The sequence below is a fragment of the Rhinolophus hipposideros genome (genome assembly GCF_964194185.1).
Source record: "Rhinolophus hipposideros genome assembly, chromosome: 6".
In the NCBI taxonomy this organism is placed as follows: Eukaryota; Metazoa; Chordata; class Mammalia; order Chiroptera; family Rhinolophidae; genus Rhinolophus; species Rhinolophus hipposideros.
Genome location: NC_138052.1, coordinates 37,490,793 through 37,505,229, shown reverse-complemented (window position 1 = coordinate 37,505,229; position 14,437 = coordinate 37,490,793). Strand labels below are relative to the sequence as shown.

Genomic DNA, 14,437 nt, shown 5'->3' with positions numbered 1-14,437 from the left:
TGGTATTTCAGATCTATGGTTTAAATATCACCTCCTATGAGAGACCATCTGATCATCAAAGTAATCACCTAATAACTCTTATATCACCCTATTTTATTTTTGTGGCACCTATTGTTATTTTCTTGTTTGTGTGTCTGTCTGTCTTCCCCAAAAGAACATGGTTCTACCAGAGCAGGGAGCTAGTCTGTCTTGTTCATCACTGATTTCACACGGAAGGCTTTTACCAAATGTTTACAGCCCTGACCACCGGGGGGCTGAGCGTGTGTGCCCTGCCTCTGGGCTTTCCTGGAAGCCCGGCAGGCTGGCTGAGGATCGATCCCAGGTGTGGGGGCGAGGATGAGATGCTGCTGCCACAAATCATCGGTAGGCGATATAGGCTGCCTTTGATGCCGACATCTGAGGTAGGGGGCTGGCTGGTTTTCCAGCATCCTGATTCTTGTCACCCAGCCACCCCCAACCAAGGGGGCCCACAGTCACTTGTTAACAATAGTGAAAGGCTTCAGAGCAGCGGGAGACGTTAAATAGCATTAACAGTGTGTCAGACATGACACTAAGCATTTTACACTAGTGGTGGTATTATTATCCCTATCTAAAGATGAGGCAGCTGAGGCTCAGAGTGGGAAGGGAGGCAGGGCTGTCTGAGGCCAGAGCCCACGATCGTTACCACCATGCCCCTCTGCCCAGGCTTCTGCTTCCAGTTCCCAGGACACTGTAAGCCTGGAAAACTGGCTAGAAATTGAACTGATGGGCATTAATGGCAAGTAATGAGGTATACCGTGTACACTTAGGAGAGGCTTTATGGACTCTACACACTGAAGAGAATGACTGAAAATACTATTTGTGCTGATTTTCATTTACTTATAAAACTCCAACCCAATGGTTGTTTAAACCACATACCTCTTTTCATTCTTTAAAAAATATCAAAAATGTTTCAATCCTCACATTTTGAACTTAAACAAAAACCAGACTGCAAACACATGAGCTATCAGAAGGTGATTAACCGGAAAAATATTGTTAAAGTGGAAAAGACTGGAATTTTGGCCGAGTTTCAGACTGAAAGGCCCTTTTGACTAAATCACAGAAGAGTCATTTGTAAGGTAATATCTTTCAGGCCACTAGTCTCTGCCCATGATGTCTTCCCCACAGGACAACTGAGTGCAGTGGCTTAAATTTGAAACAAACTTGGAAATTTAGGTAGGTATTAGTAAAATAAAGTAAATCCTCCTAAAGTCAATTTACCTATGACCTAGTATTTAATCACAGAATTAACTGGAAAGAATAAACTGACCTCAGGCAGCCTGTTGTATTACGCAGAACGAGTGAAGTCTGAAATTTAATTTTATGATCATCATCAAAAGAAGAGTTATTCCATCCAGAATGTGGAACGATCACAGTGTTTGTTAAGGTTGAGAGAGCATCTCGAATGATTGTCATCTTTACGGCATCACATGATGATAAATTCCAAAGAACTCCTAAAAAATGAGATTTTTAAACATCAAAAATCATAAATTAGAGATCCTGCAGTTTCAGTAATGAAATAAACATATTAGCCCTGACTGATGTGAACTCAATCTGTTGCAAACCTAATCTATGGCCTGAATTTGCAAGAAGGCTGGGGCTGGACCTCTAATAAATGTTGAGTGAACATATGTGAGCTTCTGGCAGTATTACAAAGTTGTACTAGTCTTTTTTCTTAAGTTTTAAAGTCTATGTATCTGTCAGGCAGGATGACTGTGCTTTTGCAAAGTAAATTTGTTACTCTGTGAGGGTGAGCGGAGCAATCCAATCACAGGTCATAAATATATGCATCTGTGATTGCTGTAAAACAGTCATTCATTGCATTATCCCTCATAATCAACGTTTTTTGTGTAATAAACCATTTTTAAAATTTAGAAATTGGAAAAAGTTTCTCTTTTGCAAAACACTGACATGTCTGTCTTCATCATGCTTTCCCTTCTTACTTTTGCTACTGGGAAGCTCAAGCTTAAATATAATGTTTGCAGCAACTTAACTGGCACAGAGGGTGGTTACATTTGCTTCATCTTCTTTATTTAGGTAAAGTTTAGACATTTCTATTTCTACTTGAAGAGTTTTATTGCCATGTGCTTATTTTAGAAGCGCAACTTCCTGCTACTCCTTTTGGATATAGGCAAGACACAATAAATTAAGTCACCCATACTGTAATTCATATCAAGATTGCTAGGACAAAAGAGCAGAAATGTAGCTTATGAGGGTATTATTTAAACTGTAAACATTATTTCTGTGTCAACTATGAGGTGGGTTACGTTATTGTCATAGCACACATCTTTTCCAATAGTTACTCTTTTAGAAATTAGAGCAAATTCAAGGTTATACCCACTCTAATGTCATTTTCTCATCAATGCGTTTTCCTAAGTGAGAAGGGAAGGAAGTGGTGGAGGGATGTGGCAGTTTCTAGCCCCATGTATCCTTGGCAAGCTGCTCAAAAGTCTGTACTGTACTGTTAGAACTATCAACACACACAAACACTTGCGGCCCGAGGAGGAGGAGGAGTTAGCAAAACCTGCCTACGTCCATTAGAGCAAGTCAGGCTTGTGAACATGACTGAACCACAGTCTTGAGCCAGAGACAAGGCAGACAACTGCTGCTGGAGGGGACGGTGACCAACGAGCCTGCCTGGAAACGGACTGCTCAGCCTTCTGGGGCGGGGCCTGGAGAAAGCACAAGCACAGGCCCCTTTATAAAGGAGAGTGGTAAGAGAGGTGGCAGCTTTTTTTTTTCTTTTTGGAGGAAGGAGAGGTAAAAGCAAAGGGCTGGAACGGAAGGGAGTGAAACAATACTCTGACTACACACAGAGAGAAGACCATCCCTTCCCTGCAGTCTGCCTGAACAGTCCACATGCTGTGGAGGGAATGGTCGAGGATGGTGGCTGGTGCTTCGGCTCTGTCCTGGGAAAACGTCTGGGTCCTGTGTTCTGCACTGCACGGTGCTCCTCTCCTCTGTCACTTGGTTTTGACTTCTGTACCATGATGATGTGGTTTCCCTTGTTCCCCAAGGACTTTCACTTTTCTCTGCTCTTAGTCTTTGGGGTCAATAACCCATAGGACCTACAGCCACTTAGGACCTCCGTCTCAGCAGCAGCCCATCAAGTCAGGCCTGGACTGGGAGGGGACTTGAGACAATTCAGAATCAGGAAAGGGAGAGACCTTGCCTCGGCTCTGAAAGCTTGTTCGGTCCACCAGGACAGACCCCGGCTTACACCATTCCCTTGTGGCACACACGAGCACACACTGTAAGTGCTTATCAAATGAACTTAAATTCCATAGGCAGCACTATTTCTCCATGGATTCTGATAAAAATGGCTATGTTTCTACATAAAATAGCTTTAGACTGTGCTCCGGGGGGGTTTTGCTGGACTTTTAGGGGCAGCGATGGGAGGGATGTGTGTGTGTGAAACTGGCAGCAGGACTCCAAATCTCCACCCAGTTAACCCAGAGCAGCTCCATACTTATCTGTCCTCAGTACTGGGTCTCATTCTGTGTTTGTCTGAAAAAGAGTTTCATGTCCCCGAGACTTCTGAAAAGCACTGTCTTCATGGAACAGTACTAGAGGACAGATGACGACGTAGGAACGTAGGAGCTAAGGACGAGAAATGAGTCTCTGGAGGTCTGTCCTGACTCAAGTAACAAGAGAGGAGGGAAGAAAGAAGAAAGAAAGGGTTGAGGCCTACAAGGGTGCCACAAATAGTTTCACCATTTCCAGCTAACAAGGCCAAGCTTACTCAACCCAGGGCAACGATGGGCCTGGCAGAGTGCAGCAGTGGTCCAGAGCCCATCGGCAGGGAGGGGTCATTTCCTAACTTCCACTGCCGACGCTTTTATAATACGTGAGTCCTGATGCTACCAGAGCGAATGATCTTTCTGTCAAAGTCTTTCAAATTTCTCACTTCGCAAATTTCAACGCATGGGGGAGAGCTGCGTTTTCCAATACTTCACAGAATGCATTCCAGCGAAGTTAACAGTAAGGCACGGTTTATGGAAAGTCAAGCCTATTATGATATAGGCTACAGGTGTAAAATTAGATATCTCTTTACAAAAATATTAAACAGTGTGAGTCACAAACGGCAGGTGAAAACATGACTAAGAAGGGGGTGGTTCTTTAGTATGTTGGAGCTTGGAGTTGATGCTGGGAAGTTCTCTTTGATCATTGGCAGAAAAGCTTGTTTTTCATGATTCCTGTCTCCACTCCTGGCTACTTCTAAGACCTATTTCGGGTAAGAGGTTATTTTGTAGATTTGCAGATTCCCCTGATTTTCTGCGCAGGTACCAGAATGTTGTCTTGCTCTTTTTCTTACCAGGCATTTAGAATGACCAGTGGAGTTATACATCATCTTGCAGTTTACTATTTGCGTTTACATCTCCATGAGATTGAACAGTCTAAATGTTCATCAGTCAATATAAACAACAGTAACATGACCATTTACTGTGGTTTGACTCTGTGCCAGGAATTGTGTGCTTTATGTATACTACCTTAAAGAGTCAAGACGCACAAAATTAATTAACTTCACATTTAATTATTCTGTAGGCTTGAAATTCTACATGTTGATTTGATGAGCACTTGTATTTCTAAATTTAATTTTAAATTTTATTAGACAAGTATATCGAGGAACAAATACTCTACCATCATCCATACTTTTATATGTCTCGTTATACATACGCAGGACGAGTTAATATGGGCTCAAAAACATCTGTTGATGGATCCAACTTAATAGTCTGTTTTTGCCTGACAGACTTAACTCAAAGTATTACCCCCTTTCATGTCTTTTCTTAAAACTCAGTATTCAGGGGTATCTCTAAGGTCTATAACTAAGGGGAGAAGTTGGAATAATGTTCTGGATCTCTAAGGGATTTGCCAGCATAGCTCTGCCAGTCTTTCACCTGAAGACCAGAGCAGATGGTTGGTGACACCACCCTCCTAGCGATGGGAACAGGAAAGTCTCATTGCTGCTCCATCGCCCAGAGCCAACACACCAGAATCCCCATTCCTCAGACTGGAAAACACAAAGGACTGGTGTAGCCCAATCATAAAATGTTAAATTGTTAAAACTACATAACCCTTCGGTAGATAATCTGACTATGCTAACTTTTGGTCAACTGAGACGACTAATTGATCATAAAACCAGTCTTACAGTATAGACATTCAGGCTTTCGTTTCTGCAACTTCAAAAAATGTTCAAAGTTATTCTTGACCAGAAAAAAAAGGAGAGATTCTATTTTTGCTAAGGCTGTGGCATTCAAGGGACCCACACAAAGGCAGCTTTGTCATCTGCACTACAAGTTGTATTACCCCACTAATCCCGCACTTTACCATCTAACACAAAGAGCGACAACATTTGGTGTGGATTTAACAGGTCGTTTCAAACATCAAAGAAAGTTAAGATATTGGCTTTTCTCTCCCACTTTCTGTTTCAACAATAACACGGAAAGCAAAAACAACCTGTTCTGATCAACCAACACTGAATGAAGAAGGTTCAATTATACTTGAAAGCCTTAGCTATGGAATGATTAATTTGGCTTTTCTACCCTAAGTAGAAAGCACCACTCTTAAGACCAACTAATAATACCCGTGTGCACTCTTCCTCACTAAGGTAGTAATAAAACAATGTTCTCTGTACTCAGTCTGTCCAAGGCTTCATTTAACAGGTCAGGAAGAACGTTGCTAGAGCAGTAAGTAATGAATAGAAAAGACACCAACTCCCAGATGTAGCAAGACTGATGAGAAAATACAGAGCTGTAGGATTAGCATTTTCCATCAACATGATAAACCGCCAGCTCCAACACCCTAATGCAAAATTTGCTTCAAAAATATTTAGCAGTATACTCTATTATCTCCTGGTTTCAAAAGAGAAAGATAAAAATAAACTGTAATTTGGTTTAGGAAGCTTGAGGTTTTTATTTAATTTAAAGCAATTAGCTATTTGTTGTGAGGACTAAGAATATACATATACAAACTAATTTACAAAATACTAGGGAATTTCATGCATATTATTGTAGAAAATAATATTCACTGTGATTATTGGTTACTCATAATTATGTGTACTTTTTCCTGTGGTAGAGAATATGAAATACTGCTATGAGAGACGAAAGTTCATTTTCCCCACAAAGAACGAATAAAGTAATTAAAATACCATTTCACATAAATCCTTGGTGCAGAATTTTCAAAGAGCTCACGTTTAAAACTAGCTGTACAGCTTATTCAATGGCCAAGTGATAATTTTATAGTCCAATTCAAAACTGATTTTACTGATTAATTAAAATAATAGCACCATTTGAAAAGTGTATTTCTTAAAGGACGTTAAAAACCAAACAAGGAACGTTAGAAAAACACAGGTTCTCTGGGAGCATGCATCCCTAACAGCTTATACAATTGTTGTTGTTTTTTCTGGTATGAAAGAAATCTAAAACCACTCATTTTTATATAGCATTCAATTTATTCCTTGTTTCCTGATTATCAAAAAACCCACCAGTGTTTATGGACATTGCGGAAAAAAAAAAAAAGCCAAACGTACTGGTGTACTTCAGATACTGCCAATGGACATGGCTCTCCATTTTCTTCCACAAGTCAGACTCATTTTCAGTGTCTATTCTTGACATTCTTGTTTCAGTCGTGCTCTCTCACATGATGTCCACGAGGTAAGTGAAACTACCCATGCCTTAGGGGCTGTGGAGACTGTCACTCCAGAGGACAATGGTCCTTGGTCCTGCGGTTCTGGCGCAGAGCGAGCGTCAGGACAAGTGACTATCCTGAGTGCGCTGCCGCTTTCTGCGGTTAGAAATTGCGTGGTACATGCATTTAGCCCCACCTGGCAATTGTGCCTCTAGGGACGCTTTGGAACAGACCAGTGTCGTGCATACCCACTCTGCAAGCATTTCGGGTAAGTGGGGGTACAAACAGTAGACTAATAGTGAAAATGTAAACCCTCAAGGCGGCAGAGTGCGTCCCAGGGCCGGAGTGTGTGCATCTCGCCAACTCAGTCTGCGGGTAGCGAAGAGGGAAGGCTGCCTCCTGATCTGGAGCCCCGCCTCTCCCAGCACACACCTGCCCCCCGTGTTGTTCCCTCTCGGTCTCTGGCCGAAACACTCAGAAGCTAGTCAAAACGTCTCCATTTCTTCTCTCTGAGGTTTTCCTGTAACTCGCCAGGGTTTTTATAACTTCAGTGACATTTTTTGGGGGAAGAGAATCATTAATGTCAAGATGCTACAGTGACACATCCTGTCACAATATAGCCACGTGCATCCCTTTCCATGAAAGCTGTGCACCTCATGCCTTTTAGTTACATGTTACTCACACTGCAATGTAGTACAGACCTGCACTGTCCAATAAAGTAGCCGTTGGCCCGTGCAGCCACTGAATTCTTGACATGTAACCAGTCCAAATTGAGATGTGCCGTGAGTATAAAAAATACACAGGGGACTGTGAAGACCTGGTATGAAAAAAAATGACTGTAGCACATCTCATTAATAATTTGATTGCTTATAAGTTGAATTATTGGAACTATTGGGTTAAAGAAACTATATTATTAAAATCAATACCTCTTTTTTAATGTGGCTACTAGGAAGTTCAAAATTATAATTGTACTGTATAGTGCTGGTAGAGACGCTGTTCGTTTTATGCCAGATTCTGAGGCACGTAGGCGAGTCCTCTGCTCTCGGGAGGCCTTGTCACAGTTACAACACAAGGCAGCCGGGACAAAACACCCAAACGTAGGAAGAGCAAGAAGCACAGCTCACACGTCGTTTGAGCCAGGCACTCCACATCCATCCTCACAAAAACACCAAGCAGCGGGACTGTGTTTCTCCCTGGGAAGCTGGTACTGGGAGAGGTGATATGCCTGGGGCCACAGAGATGGAAGGAAATGAGTCGTCCTGACTCCACAGCACACTCACTCCCTGACACCATGCTGCCTCTCCCAGGATGTGCTGCGAAGCTGGGGAAGCTGTATGGTAGGACTGGACACCACTGCATCTGAACTGGAGTGTGAAGGGCAGAGGCCAGGGAGAAGCAGACTGGGACTGGGGAGCCCTTTCAGGTGGACCAGTGCTGGGACAGAGCAGGAGTGGGGGAGCCTCAAGGTGGGGGTTGGCCTGGAAGATGAGGACAGGGAATGCAGATTTGACTGGCAGGTGGGAAAGTGTGGAATACAGGGACAGAATCCCAGGGGCAACAGTGAGGCTGATGGAGCGGGAGGGGCAGCACTGATATCCCACAACAGCAGTTTAGGGGGATGCGACGAGGACCTGAAGCAGCGAGGAAGGGATGGGAAGGCAAAGGGGAAGGGGGAGTACTTGGGATGAGAACTGGAGCCTGATGTAAATGGGGGGGGGGTGTCAAAGATGAACCAAGAGTCCGGCGCACGTGGGAGAATCTGGTGCTGCACAGAAATGAGGAAATCAAGGGGGGAGTGGGACGAGAGTAGTGCAATACAAAAATAAAGTCTGTCATTTGTGGCCTCAGGCAAATCACTCAAGCTTTCCACCAGGGCTTGGAATGCTGTGAACAAATTATGAAACAAATGGAATTGAAATAATGGGAAAGTAATTATCATCAGAGTGGGACAAAAGTATTGTCTTCAGTGATAGAAAAGCCTTGCTTTGGATAAATTCCGAGGACAGCATGTATGGTATGTAATCATTCCCAGAGTTCCTTAGATGCTACCATCTCAGCAGAGGTTCCTGAGACTTGTGTAGTGTCCCCTAGAGCAATTGAACGTGTGGTCGTGGTCCTAGCTTACAGGCATGGCTCATGGCTTTCTTCTTCCTGCCCCTGCTGTCAGGCTTGCTGCAGTCTCTCCTGACCGGAATGGCTGGCCCTCTGAGTGGTGGGCAGTCTAGCTGCCCCAAGGGCTGGGTCCCACAGAGGCCGGTGGGCCTTGCCCTGTTCACTTGCTGCCCTCTAAGATTTCCTGCACACAGCCAATGCATACTCCATGTGAGACATGGGAAAGCTAACGCAGGCCCCGCTGCGTCACAGTGATCCCCGTCTCCGGTGTCAGCAGGAGCACTGAGTGAATGCCTACGTGACCTGTGAGAAAGAAGCTTCCCAGGAGGGGCCGTGTGGAACTGAAGACCTGCGCTAGCTACAGACGCTGTACTTGGTGGGGCCCCTGCCTCCGTATCCAATTTGAAGGGGATTACTCCTATTTAAACTTTTCCCCAGCTAGAGGGCATGAATGATAGATCTTTAGTCTTTAAAGAACATATGGATTAGTCGGCATTTCTGTGATTTTTCAAGTACAAAGGTGAATCACAGCATCTTTAAAAAGATCAATTTCTAGAGATCCTTTTAAAGACTCACATTTGCATTTCAACATATTCTTTTTTATTCTAGGTAATTTTCCAACTTCATGAGTAGGTCAAGAGGATTAATAAAGTAGTGTAGCCCTGCATACCCTGGAAAGGCATTTCCACTGAAAATAAATCAGCTTACAACTCAGAAATGCTGACCAAGATTGCCCGTAAAGGAGTAAGGGATGTAAAGGACAGTTCTGTTAGGGGGTGTTTGTAAAAGCTAATGGGTCATAAGATGGGAAATCCTCTTGAGAGCATTGTTCTGATGCAGAGGTGGCAGCGAGGGCAGTGACCAGGCCACCAGGTTGTTCTTCAGGTTACTTCAGTCTCTGACATAGAAGTAGGTCATTTACACTATTATAGACGTCTCCCAAGACAAAGTCACTGAAGTTATATGTTCCACAGCGGAATTCCATGAATGTGCTTATTCAAATCTTCAACCTACTTGTATGATACCAGCAGAAGCAGTTTAGAAACCAAACTGCCTCCAGCCCTAAGCTGTGGGAAATCAGACAGATTCTGCAAATCGCTTGAGGGACCTCAACTGGGGTCCTTGGGGCATCTACTTTTTTAGATTTCCATCCTGCGCCCTCATATTTCTTGCTGTCTGTTCTGTTGAGGGAGGGTGTCCTTATGGAACTGCTCTTGTGCTAAGAAATTCTCTGATGGATGGCTGACCACCTGAGTTCTATCGGGAACCTCTGGGTCTCCCCACCTGCCCGCCTCCTTTTGCTCCGTATTCAGAAGCCATCACACAAAACAGAAGGTCATATTCCACTTACAAGGCTGAATCTTCTCCTACTCAGACTATAAATCTTGCCATAGTCACAAGACTCTAACACTGTATTGCATGTGCTTTCTAAGCAACCTGAAGCTTTGTGATTATACCTGATCCCTGGTTTGATGTGACTACGTAGTGGCCAAGCTGAAAAACACTTCTCTATATTCCTGGATAAAATTCAGAGAGTAAAGAAGATGTTGTGGGATTCTTTTTCTTTCACCTTTTTGGTGGGAATTTCAAAAATAAGAAAGAGATGTCACCTCATATCTATCAGAATGGCTATCATCAATATATCGACAAGTATCGGTGAGGCTGTGGAGAAAAGGGAACCCTTGTGCACTATTGGTGGGATTGCAGACTGGTGCAGCCACTATGGAAAACGATATGGAGGTTCCTCAAAAAATTAAAAATAGAACTACCTTCTGACCCAGCAATTCCATTTCTGGGTATTTATCTGAAGAAATACAAAACACTAATTAGAAAAGATACATGCACCCCTATGTTCACTGCAGAACTATTTACAATGGCCAAGATGTGGAGGTAACCTAAGTGCCCATCAATAGACGACTGGATAAAGAGGAAGTGGCACACAAATACAATGGAGTATTGCTCAGCCATAAAAAGAATGAAATCTTACCATTTGCGACAACATGGATGGACCTAGAAGGTATTATGCTAAGTGAAATAAGTCAGACTGAGAAAGACAAATACCATATGATCTCACTTATATGTGGACTATAAAGAATAAAATAAATGAAAAAAAAGAAACAGAAATAGACTCATATATACAGAGAACAAACCGATGGTTGCAGAGGAGAGGAGGATTGAGGAGCTGGGTGAAAAAGATGAAGGGATTAAGAAATACAAATTGTAGATACAAAATAGTCATGGAGATGTAAATACAGCACAGGGAATATAGTCAATAATATCATAATAGCTATGTATGGTGCCAGGTGGGCACTAGACTTTATCAGGGAGCTCACTTAAATTATATAAATGTCTAACCACTATGCTGTACACCTGAAACTAATATAAAATAATATTGAATGTCTAACTGTAACTACAAAAAAATAATGTAGAAAAATAAAGAACAAGGGAAATGACACTTGAAATGGGCAGCTGCACCCCCAGATTTTGTGCCTGCTCAGCACTTTTTGGTGGCCTGGTGATGGGCCAGGGCAGGCAGAGAGGGGTAAGGAAGAGCGCCAGGAACCCAACCTCAGGATTCCATCTCTGTGGACCTGCTTCTCATCTCTAGTATGGGTGTGTGTGCAGAACAGAGGATTTCTTTAGGGCCCCTTCCAGTTCAAAATTAAGTGACTGTGAATTAAGAGTTGTCCCATTTATAATAAACTGGTTTTGTCTTGTTACCAATTAAACATTTTTTGGTCATTATATTTCTTATTACCAATTTTATGCTTTGAAATGTTCAGTAAGAGAGCGCATATTTCTGTTACTGTTATTTTATAAAGGGGGCCAGCTGATAAGGATCTTGCTGAGTTGGGCTGAGAATTGGGAGGGGATGTTGCTAGATTTCTGAAAATCACCCATGCAGCTCCTGACAGCTCTAGTGACCCACAAAAGGTGGGTTAGAAAGGAACACGCCAACTCCTCTTTGGATCAGAAAATACATGGCTGTTTTGAAGACATATTAATTAGGCCGAGGGGACATGTTGAGTCAATTATTTCATCCTATAATGGCATGTAACAGTTCCAAAGGCTAAATGCACGTCCACTAAGCTCTGGCTCTTTACAGAACATCCTGCTGTCTGATGACCTTTAGCCTGGCCCGTCTACATTTCCTTAGAGCATGACTATCATTTTCTTATTAATTTATTGTCTAATTAGAAATATGGAGTTAATGATCACAAAGGGAATATGCCCAATTTCATGTCCTACACAGTAACTGGAATCCACTGCTAGCATCTAAAAATGTTTAAATAAACGTGTGAAATATTTTACTTAGCCATATGGATGAATAAACACTTGCTAAATTGGAAGAAATGTGAATAGAACTGTCATTTAAACAAAGTCTATTATTATTCAAAAACAAATACTGGTGTCACTGGTATGTGACACCAGTATTAACGGAGGAAACAGAAGGGCGACAGTTTGGGGACATTTGGGACATTAAATGGCAGGTAGACTTCCAAGTTCTGGGCAGTATCTCCCATTTCTGTAGTTCTAAAAAATGATGCTTTTGGGATGCTCAAAAACTTGAAAACCGTATTTCCTAGTTCAGAAACACTAATTATCTTGGACAAATGAGTTCAATAAGAACAAATACGTTTTTTTCTAGTGATAAGATGTTCCTACTTTCCATCCAGTTTGTGGCCTAGCTGACATTCATTTTATAACCCAACTGGGGAAAACAACACTTCACCCAGCTGTCAAGTTGAAGCACAGTAAAGGTAAAAAGTACCTTTGTAATGATAATGAAAAACAAAACAAAACAAAACAAAAAACCCTAAGCACCCATATATATCAGCGATTAAAAAAAAATCATTAGGTTTCAACCTGGAAAATGCTCAACACAATGAAGAAAACACAAGAATCACGTTACATATTAGACAACTTCTAATTAACAGTGACAGCCAACCTGTCTTGGGAAAATACACTTCACAGAAAACATTTTGCCTTGAATAAAAATGTGCCCAGAAATTGCAGGCTCAGGGTAGTTATTAAATTTAAAGCCAAGGTAGAGGCATCTTTGTAGTAGCTAAAATTTCTTCATTTAAGTATGTTAAAAATGCCAAACTGAAACAAAGGGGACTGGAAAAAACAAAGCTTTGGATTAATAACTAGGTAGAATTACTTAACCTTAAGACTAATAAAACACCTAGTTTAAATGGGATATTAATTTCTTCAAAACATACAATATTTTGAACACATCAATTCATTGTGCTTTATCCCTTCATGATCCCAAGTTGCTTATAATTTCCCCTGAAGAACTCTCAGGCCATACCTACAAAGGACGAGCACTGTGCAAGGTTGGCCAGGGCCGCAGTAACCTGGGGATGACACTGGCAAAACACTGACATTTGGGAGGCTAATGTTCTGTTTTCAAAGGGGATTATATAGAGATGGGCAGCTGATAGGGAATGCTGGGTGACGTGTCACATGGCACCCTGCTGCCCATGTTTGGAGCAGACGTACTTTAATGAGAATGGTTCAAACAGGGACAGGCTTTCCTATTTAGGAGAGGGCTGGGAGGCTGGGGTTAGGGCTCATAGTTCTCTTACAGAACTGTTCCTCAGCAAATCGAGTTCCTGAGGGCTCATCTTCCTTGCCTTCTCAAGTCATTCTTATGTCTTTTTGTTGCTTTCGGAATAACCCTGCTGCTCAGCCTTAGTTCCATGAAGTTATCAGTTCCCTGTCCCTGTGGGTTCAAGCACATGATGGGTGGTGACTTTGTGTGGAAGCTGTAGGGGGAATCCATGCATTGGATGGCTGACTGTGCAAAATGAGTTTTGAAGTCTTCTCCAACCCTGTAATTCTGTGATTTAAAGACAGGTTATGGTGATTTGACTTGAAGAGTTAATGGAAGAGCTCAAGGATCTTCTGATGTCATGATTTAAAATATATCAGGGATTAATCACACGCAAAATATCACTGAATATCAGTTAAGGTTGGTACCACTAAATTTTGAAACTGAGAAATGTGAGTAATTTTTCTTGTCTCCATGATACTTGGCAATTATGTGTATACATGTGATACACATAGGTACAACTTTGCTAGGTTTGTATTATGACTTTGTAGTTTCATATTAGCTAAACAATGTTTATACACAAGTTAAATCTGGCTGACATTTAGCCTTTTGGAACCAGAAACTCACTTCTAAAGTCCTTGGTCCATGTCCTTTACACATGGCAACTGAGCGGTGTCTATACACTGACCATGCCCATTTCAAAGACTACTTTGAAAGAACATTTCATAAGTAATCAGTTCACTTATCAGAATAAATTATTAGGAGTAAAAGTATACAGTTACAAAGCAAATCTTAATTTCTACTACCCTGCAAGTAACTATGGCCAAAAAATACTTCTTAAAGCCTAAAAGCTACTGGCAGCTGTTTCCCAATAAATGAATGAATGAATGAATAAATAAAGTAATAAAGTAATTAATGAATTAATTTTAAAAAATGCGGCTGTTTCTAGTTTTACATTGGAAGTGATATGATGTATTTGGGAAATATCTCTTTTGTAATTAGGAAACGCTAACATCCTCCTTTTTTTTTTCCAGTTTCAGTTGTGCAAAACAATGTAATAGACATTTATCATTTATACCCCTCACAAAGTGATAACCTCCTACCCCCCATCTACTACCCCTC

The 14,437-nt window shown here is 41.9% G+C and overlaps 1 protein-coding gene across 6 annotated transcripts in view; it reads right to left on the bottom strand.

The window, feature by feature from the left end:
• PKP4 (plakophilin 4) overlaps positions 1-14,437 on the bottom strand; it is a 230,928-nt gene that overhangs the window by 21,931 nt on the left and 194,560 nt on the right. For all 6 annotated transcript variants that reach the window (XM_081052556.1, XM_081052559.1, XM_081052560.1 and 3 more), the window contains exon 12: positions 1,289-1,472. In XM_081052556.1, the coding sequence (XP_080908682.1) occupies positions 1,289-1,472 (184 nt within the window). The remainder of the gene's footprint in view (positions 1-1,288; positions 1,473-14,437) is intronic.